Source organism: Cryptomeria japonica, chromosome 2 (genome assembly GCF_030272615.1).
Source record: "Cryptomeria japonica chromosome 2, Sugi_1.0, whole genome shotgun sequence".
NCBI classification, from domain to species: Eukaryota; Viridiplantae; Streptophyta; class Pinopsida; order Cupressales; family Cupressaceae; genus Cryptomeria; species Cryptomeria japonica.
This window is the reverse complement of record NC_081406.1, coordinates 198,820,490-198,830,194: the sequence shown is the minus strand read 5'-3', so window position 1 is coordinate 198,830,194 and position 9,705 is coordinate 198,820,490. Positions and strand designations below refer to the sequence as shown.

General features: G+C 35.5%; 1 protein-coding gene across 1 annotated transcript; it reads right to left on the bottom strand.

The window, feature by feature from the left end:
• Positions 1 to 7,098: 7,098 nt before the first annotated feature.
• LOC131072790 (ankyrin repeat-containing protein At2g01680) lies at positions 7,099 to 9,326 on the bottom strand. Its single transcript, XM_058009047.1, has 3 exons — positions 8,747 to 9,326; positions 8,228 to 8,643; positions 7,099 to 8,148 (listed from the first exon to the last, which is right to left on the bottom strand). The coding sequence occupies exons 1-3, from the start codon at positions 9,228 to 9,230 to the stop codon at positions 7,207 to 7,209; spliced, it is 1,842 nt and encodes a 613-aa protein (XP_057865030.1). The 5' UTR covers positions 9,231 to 9,326; the 3' UTR covers positions 7,099 to 7,206.
• Between the last annotated feature and the right edge of the window lie 379 nt (positions 9,327 to 9,705).

Below are 9,705 nucleotides of genomic sequence, written 5' to 3'. Positions count from 1 at the left end.
CACACACACAGTAGGGATAAAGGTAAGAAGGTGAAGGCTAGTGATATGGAGGATCTTGTTGAGATTAAAAGGATTTTTATTAATAAAAATGTTAAGACTATTAAAATGCAGAACAATATTGTATAATCTTTGGGTTGTTTGACCTTATTTTTTATTGTTTTATTGCAACTAGCCCTCTGTGGCTTGGTGTCTAGTTTATCGTTAGTGACTATTTTTTTTTGTTTGTGTTTTGGGTCCTTGTAAAACCTATTTTATTCTAATAAAAAACTAACACTATTCACACTAATAGAGTAAAAAAATACATGACACCTTAGGGGTACCACATGAAAGGTGCATTATAGAACATGTTCAAGCATATCACAACACATGTCTCAAATACTTCAATACTACATAGAGATAAACATCAATAATATTTAATCATGAATCCAAACTCTATTTTTGTGAGACAATTATAGATTAAGTGTAGTTTGATAATATTACTATATAGATATTCAAATGTACTTTGTTCCCTACTTCCAATCTTATTCTTAATTTATTCCTCCAAGACTCTAATTCTACCCCTGACACCTAGCATATCCTATTAGACATATCTCCCATGATTTCTAAAGAATAAAAAGTTTGTTTCTCAAAACAATTAGAGATTTCTATCATTCCTAACATCAACCCTAGCTCTAATTCTTTATCAAGCCTTCAATCTGACTCTACTCCCCATTCAAATTCCCCTATCCCAAAACCCGAATTAGATGCCCCTCCCCTTTCCCCACCTAAACATTGTTCCATGGAGAAGGAAGAGGTTCCATTTCTTGAGCTTTCCCACACATAATACATTCTTTGCATTAAACTTTAAGAAAATATGGAGGTTCTTTAAAGTGTGTTTAATACCCACATGGAGATATCTAAATGGTAGTTGGTACAATTTCATGTGGCTAAAAAGAAAATTCAAACCATAGATATGTCAAGGTTTTTTAGAAACTCAGGATTGGTCAGAGGAATCTCTCTATGAGGGTGCTTAGGAGATAATCAAAAAAAATGTTGACACCTTTGAAAACTAGAGGAAGATCAAGAATGAAATTCAAGACATAAACAATGATCTTGGTAGTGATAAGAAATGCTCAGTGTGATGAGGAGGTCACTAAATTAAATAAGAATCAAGGGGCTCTTATGATTAATATTTAGGAACTTATTGAGTACTACAAGGACTTTATCAAAAACACGATGACTATTATTCTAGTTTTATATAGTAGGAACTTGTAAGAAGAAAGGATAAGTGAATGATAAGGGATGCAATTCTCATAACCCATTATTTTATCCTGCAACGAGTGCATAAAAGAAAACACACAAACTAGATTCCCAACTCTCCCCAATAGGCTAATTCAAGTGGTGGTTCCCTTTCCCTGGTTAGGGAGGTTTCCTTTTAGGATCATCTAGAGTTTATATATAAATAATGGTGGGTCATTAAGGGCCTAATTCTCTAGACTTTTTTTTGTTAGTTCTATTTTAGATTTCCTATTTCCTAGTTCCTTTTGATTAATCTCATGTCTTGTGAGATCATTCATTTGTTTATCCTTGATGGCTGACATATAAATGGGTTTTGTCCCTTCTCTCATTCTTATCTAATCAAAATATTACCCCCTTTTACATTATTCTTATAAATTTACCCCTAAAACCTTAAAATTCACCTTGCCAAGATACCCCTATTAAGGTTACACATACAAGCAAAACATATTTATTAAAATAATAAACACACATCCTTAACAATATTTTTCTTTGAAGAAACAAAACTTGTATTAGGTGGAACTGAATCAAATTGACTCATTAACCTTGAAAGGGTGTATCTTTGCATTAAATTATCAAATTATCATAATACCATCTCCTTAAACTCTTGAATCATAGATCCCCTAAATTATTCTGAAACAATCAATACTAAGATACATTCATGGAGATTCATCATGTTATCTCATGAACCTAGGAAGGTCCAATCACAAACCCGTGAACTATCTAGATAATAATCAATGTTGAATAAATACAAAATCTCTTACCTATCTTCAAAAATAAAACTTCACAATATATCCATTCTTCAAATCCATCAGCATATAAAAAAATAAAAAGAAAGAAAAAACACATGCTTCTAAATTGCAAAACACCATCTCAAAGTGAAGCTAACTTGAGATGATGGACATCCTCCATCCTCCAGTACCACCAACCTCCAATTTAGCATTTCTTAGTCCTTATCCTCCAAAAGTAGCACTAGAGGATCTACTACAAACTCCAAAATCCCAATAAGAAAGATTCATAGGACATACCATGGTTAAGCATGCTTAAGTGGGAGTATTATTGGATGGGTGACCTCCCAGCAAATAACCATGCTTCACCACTATGAGCATCACTTAGATGCAATGAGTGTTATGTGTAGCATGCATTATTAATGAGAGATGAGTTCCTATTGCCACTACTAATGAAACATGACTCAATGAATTTGATTCAAAAATTACATGTCCTAATATAAATATCATAATTTGACTTTCTATGGAAAATCTCTTAATTATCAGTTCATAAGATTTTTGAAAAATTTATTTTGCAAGATCACAATAAACAACCTTAGTGATGTCAAATTAGGTCTCCATTAAAAAGTTTCCTACTTAAACCCTAGATACAAATGTTTTCAATTACTAGACATTAGATCTCTAAAATTAATATCTACTTCATGGCATAAAACTCAAACAAAAAAATAAGAGGCACTACCTTTATAAAAAAAATTGATTGGCAATAGCTCTACTAATTCTTTCCTTGATTATTTCATTCTTGAAAGTATAGCATATAATATACTCTAACTCAATGGAGAACAATACATGGATGTCTCTGCTATGAGTGAAGCCATCCTTAATGATTTTAGTGTGGTTGACAATCACCATGTAGCTATAACTGATGCTACAGTGTACCTCCACCTTATTTTGTAGATGTAACATCAATTTATGGATGATGGTGGGCTTCAAGTTGAAATTCACTACCCTAATGTTGTTTGTCTACACTACTATTTATATTTTCCTTTTATAATTTATGGTAAAACTTTGAATTATACCCCCTTTCTATCTACCATGCAATGCTACATCCAGAAGTACATTAAGGAATTTATTTCACATTCAACATAGCCTAGAAAAAAAATAAAGTGGAAACCTTAGAATATCATGCGCTCATACTCCATCATATCCTAGGTATCAAATATCAACACCTTAACCTCTTATCTATGTACAAATTTAATTTATTCCCCTTAATCTCGGATTAAACTCACTACTAGTATTCAAGGGCAATGAGATTTTACAAAAAAACATATAATTTTAAAATTTAATAGATACTACTTTAAAGAATAATATAGAATAGGTATCTCATTAGATTTAAGAGGAATTAAAACAATCTAACCTTTTATACTCCTAAATGCTCATTCAATGTGCTATCATTGTCATTTCTAAAAACCATTTGGGCTTCAAGGGCTGACATGGTAAATCCCTAGTGCCAATTTAAGGCCTTTGGAAGGCTTTGATAGGAGAGAGTCAATGGAGAGGAGCCTCAATTCTATAACACATTTCTCAGGATCATTGAGTCACTCTAATAACAATATGAGGAGAAATATGAATACATCATGTTTTCTTTGATGATAAGAAGAGGATTTATGCATAGAGGAGATGTAACTGATATAATTATATAAAAGTTGTAACTACAATGATAGTGGTGGAAAATAGTGTAATAACATGCTATGCTAATAGTGTGAACTCACATGTTGTTCCAAAATCTATAACAAGTTTCAAGGACCCCAAGTTATTAAACCACTTTTAGCGGCTCTTGTGGAAAAAGTTAAATAGCATATTGCAATTTAGTTTATCATACCATCTCCAAATTGGTGGTCAAATAGAGCTGATAAATAAGAGCTTAAATAATGTATCAAGGAGTTTAATTTGGGACAATCCACAACAATGGGACTTAGTGATACCTCAAGTTAATTTGCTTGTAATTATAGCATAAGTAGATTTATAAATAAGTCTACATTTCAGGTTGTATATTGTGTGAATCCTAAAGGATATTTGGACTTAGTCGATTTGCCAATGAATCCAAATAACAACCAACAAGATACTAATATTGTACATCTTATTCAAGAAGTACATAAGAAAATTAAGCTCAAATCATAGTCCATAAATGATAAATACAAGAAGATGGATATTTTAATATACATGATACATCTATGCAAAGAAGGCATAACCAAGGTCAAAAAGATCAAACCTTTCAAATTTGTAACGAGGTTGAATGGCAATGCCTACTAAATTAACTTTCCGAAGGAATTGGACATTAGTCTATCTTTGATGTGACTAACCTTTATTCAAACTTAGCTATAACTAGTAATGATTACTTGTAAGATAAGAAAAATGAGAATGAAAATAGAATTTGGACTAGGAAATTGTCAAAGAAGAAGAGAGAGTAGATTGAATGACTACTAGATACCAAACTAGTGGCCACTTGATTTATATTTTAGAAGTTTTATTCTTTTAATGTGAGAAGGTTTACCAAATTGTTAGAACTCTTGGCTCATAGAAGCTTATTTGCTTAAACATAGCCGAAATTCTCCACCCTATGAACTAGAACCAGAAGGACCAAGAGGTTCCATTTATTTAAGAGAAGGGGATGATGATGAAGAGCATTCCACGGATGAAGAGAGAGTATATTGAATGCATACTAGATACCAAATTTGTGGTACTTGACCTAGATTTTACATTTTATATTTTTGTAAGTGGGAAGGTCTACTTGATTCTTACAACTCTTCAATCATAGAAGCTTATTTGCTTAAATATAACCAAGTTGCTCCACCATATGAACTATAACTAGAAGGACCAAGAGATTCTATTTTTCCAAGAGAAGACCTGAGGATGTGCAACATTTTCTATAATGGTGCCCTCCAAATTCAGATGGTTGAGGGGTGGTTTAATAATTTTAAGGCTTTAAGTTTAGTATTTTTAGGTTTCTATTCTATAGTTTTAGTTTTACTATTCTTCCCTTAATAGTTGTCAAAAAAATATATATTTTAGCTTTTTGTTAAGTTTATTTTGGGAGAATCTCTAGTGAGATGGGTAGTTTGGTGGGCTTCCTATGATTAGAGTGAGTCAATCTTGACAAAAATAAGAAAAAAAATATGTTTTATGAGTTTAGGGGCCTTCATGATAGAGAACTTCATGTTAACATTTCAATAATTTTTTTGACTTTTCAATGTTGTGGTTGTTTTGAAGTGTTTATCTAGCCCCTAGATTTCACATTTGATCATATTTATTAATTGATTGAAAATTAGAACACGACGGATTTTTAATTTTCAACTAACTAATAAATATTAGAGGCTACATAGACGTCACTTGATTGTTATATAATTTTTTGTCTATTAATATGATATGAAAACTACTAAATATATCTTTATGCCTTTTTCTATTCTTTGTTATTGATTTTTTTTCAAATATAATGTAGAACGTGATATATTTGAGATTGAACTTCTAGGTTTCATAAAATTGAGCTACATCAAAATTCAATTGGAGATGTAACTACTCTTCTTCATATTTTGGCATTGAAAATTCTAAGAGGGACCGCTTCCATCCTTTGTAAACATACAAAAACTATCAAATAGAAAGTGACTTTGAGCACAACATCCAAACTTCTTCCCAATTTCCTCTTTTAAATAATCTATATTATTTTTCCCACACAGTGAAAGATGACATCTTTTACAAATGGTTTCCTACATACCACATTGGTGTTGAATCATCTTAATTCCCAAACATAAATGTGACTGAATTAACTTGTGCATACTGCATTTTCTCTTCTTAAAACACCAACAAAATACAAAAGAAACTAAAATAAAATAAAAGTATACTAATAGTGAGGGTTTACCCTAATTTTGACAATCGGACCTAGATTTTGTGATAGATTTCGATTCAACTTTTCTATTCAAATGTTATTTATATTTATGTAACAAAAACATATCCCTACACAGACTAATTCTTTTAGAAAAATTGCAGTCTGCACAAAATCTTGATACATGCGAGACAATTTTTTCTAAAACTTTGGTTATTTTTAGAAAACAAAACAAAACATAAATACGAGAGTACAACACTCGATTCTTTTCCCCTAAACCATAGCTTTGTCGTATTGTATGGGGTATTGAATCAAATTTACATGGTAAATTTAAATTTTATTTGGTATTGGCTGTCGCTGTTTTAGTTCGCTTTTATCTTTCCGTTCTATTTTGGTAAAAGAAAATGCAGAGCCCAGAAGTTAATTTCTTCACATTGATGCTGGAAAATCTAGATGATTTGGACGAAGGGAAAAATCTGTAGGAGATCTCATATTCCCTCCTGAAGAGATGGTGACCCCAGCCGTGACTCCAACGACGGAGAGGCAAATCTAATAGAGACTTTTCAGAAGAGCAAAGCCACTTGCCATTGCAGAAGATGAAAGCCGTCCCTTTTCGAGTTTTCAAAGTTTAAATTTGAACGAGAGGTAGTTCACATTCATCTCTTCTTCCATTGATTATGATTTTCATGGAATCTCCAAACTTTTACCTTCCCACACGCTCACAATTTCCATGCTCCTTCCTTTCTTACTCGGGTGGTTTTAAGATGAAAGCATTGCTTCCTACTCCGACAGCAATTGGGGCGTGCATCCAATTGTAGCGGACATTATCTTATTGATAAAGAAAATGAGTTTCACCAGCACTTCCGTGCAAAAGGGCACCACTGTCAATATAAGCAGCCTTTCTCTAGATATTCCAAGCAACAAAATAAGCTTGACTTTTATCACTTTTCTTGTGGTCACCCACTAAAGACACGTTTAATTGTTGCTCTGAAGTTCGAGACAGCTAATCTAGCAAGAAAAGTCTAGTGAGGGGCTGGAATTCGATCTTGAGTCGTACCATTGTCGGATAGGCTTTATGAACTAAAATAAAATGATATTGGCTGTCCTTGTTTTAGTGCCGCATTTGTCTTTTCTTGTTAATTTAAAAAGAGGTGCATATTACAAACGTTGAAACTTCAACGTGCAAAAGTTGATTTTAATCACAATAAAGCTTGGAAATTAAGATGATCGAATACCAATATTAAACAAGATTACTGGTAGAATGTGAGTTTGAAGACAGACGGTAGAGACTTTTCAAAAGAGGAAATTTGGAAGATTTTTATGTGTTTACAAAGGATGGTAGCCGTCCTGTTCAGAGCTTTCAAAGTCTGAGTCAGAAGAACGATGATTCCATCTCCCACGAAATCTCTCGCTCGTTTCCCCTAAATTCCCTTCATGTTCATCTTCCCCCACGTGTGTTACGATTGCCACACGCTCACCATTTCTGCGCTTCTTACTTTTCCGGAGTTGGGCTTTCTTCATCTGATGGCGAGCAACCAGCGAGGCGAGAGAAGTGAACATAAACACCATGCTTCCTCCTCCAACACCACACATGCTAATTGCAAGCCACATATTTTTCGGCCCAACCACCACATAACCTGCAGCCAGAAAAGCCGAGGCAGTGCATCCAACAGCCACCCACATAATCTTGTTGATGAAGAACAAAAGCTTCATCAACACTTTCCTATGGAAAGGCACCACGGTCACCAGAATCAGAACTATAGCAAACGACGAGAACAAAGCCACGGTGTCAGTTATTACAAACACTTTGAAGGCGACGGTGTGTGCCATCACAGCAGTGCCTTTGTCCACGCCCTCATTTTTTAGGCCGCCCGGCACGATGAACATGGCGGCGAAGGCCACTGTAGCGATGAGCACCGCCACCACAGTCACAGTGTTCCCTGCATTTTTTATTCCTTCTTTGTGCAGCTGCCGCAGTTCTTTTGCCATGCCGTTCACTCGATCACTCGTGTCGGCCTTCTGGAAATGTTGAGCCCGAACGTGGTGATTAATTGACCTCACGCTCCTTTTGAGACCGAAGTCGTCTTGCTTGAAGCGCTCCAGACGGAGCTCGTAGGCCCGCTTCGCATCCACTTCCTTGAGCGCCGCCCCGATTATCATCCCGCCCGAGTGAGCCGGTTCTTTCTCCAAGATATCCAGGGCTGTCAATCTTTGTTTGTTCACTGCGTTTACATTTACAGTCGTACACATCACCAGCCACTGGACCATCTGCAAACCAATCAATCTATCAATAAATAATTATGTGACAAAGCAAGAATCTCTGTGCACGGGAGGGCTACCTAATTACCTGCTTGAGTTTTTTCCTGGTAGCAACATGTAAAACTGTATTGCCCTCGTTGTCTTGTGTCCTGATAAGCTTGGATGTGTCAAGAAAGTCAACCACGTGCTTGACAACTTCGATCTGGTTCGCCTCCACTGCAGAATGTAAAAATGTTTCACCGGCTGTGGAGAGCATGTCGGCAGAGTCAGGCCTGAAGGACAGTATTTCATGAACAACGCTGAGCTGTCCTTTCATCGCTGCGATATGGAGTGCCGACCTACCAGAGCCGTCGAGTATGTAGCAAATCTCTGGATCAGAGGTTAACAACGCTCTTGTTACTTCCAGATGTCCATGTGGCACCGCTGAATGCAACGGGCTGCTTCCTTGATTGTCCACTTTTCCAACGAGCCCAGGTCTCGCCTTAATCAGCTCCTTTACGATGTCTGACCACAGCATAATTAAACAAATTTGCCAAATTAAAGGTCTAACGTCTTCAGTCCATGAATTAACTAAAAAAAATTTCTCTTGTTTCTTAATTGAAAATACCTGCGTGTCCTCTGCTTGATGCAGCATGAAGAGACGTCCTCTCGTCTGGTTTTTCCGAGTCCAGGGCAAGCAAGGAAGCGACTTGAATCAATTCATTAACCACATGAACGTGGCCTTCCTTGCAAGCAACAAAAAGGGTCGTTTCATAATCCTGATTAACCTTGTAAGCAATACGTTGGTCTTTTTCCAAGAGCACCTTCACAACAGCCGAATGTCCTTCTCTTGCAGCTTCGTGCAGGGCAGTATCTTGCTTACTATTGACGTAGGATAAGATTTCAGGTTTGATTCTCAAAATTTCAGACACAAATTCTGTCTGTCCAGCTCTTGCAGCCACATGTAGTACTGAATTATGGCTGGAACTGGTGACTTGCTCCAGAACATCAGCAGTCTCGTCTATTAAATCTCGAATGGCATTAATATTTCCCAAATGGGCAGCCTCAAAAACTCTCGAGTCCATTACTTCCCACTGATTTGTCATTCCCATCCTCTCCCAATTTATAATTATGATTGCATAAAATTGCACGGAACTGAGCAACTTCGGCGATCAGAGAAGAGGGATACCCTGTGGCTACACCGTTCCTCATGCCTTCACGGCTCTCATTTTTCCCCTCATAGTCGTAATGGCTTTACTTGTTTCTGTGGTTCTAAAGCTTAAACCATTCTATTCACTTGACGTTGAAAAGTATTTGGTAGCAACGTTGAAGCTTCCTTGTGATTGCATTTTGTTCGTGCACTGCGTCTTGTCTACTCTTGTCTCACTTGTCTTGTAAACTTTCACACTGGTTGAGTCTTCTATTTAATTTCAAGGAAAGTGTAGCATACTCATTTTCTAAATTCTTATATTTTTCAATGTTTTTCTATTTCGTGTAGTTTATTTCTTTCCACTTAGTTGCTTATTTTATTGTATATTATTTATTTTAAACAGAATAAATTTATCTAGGTAGATTTTTTTGGGTGTG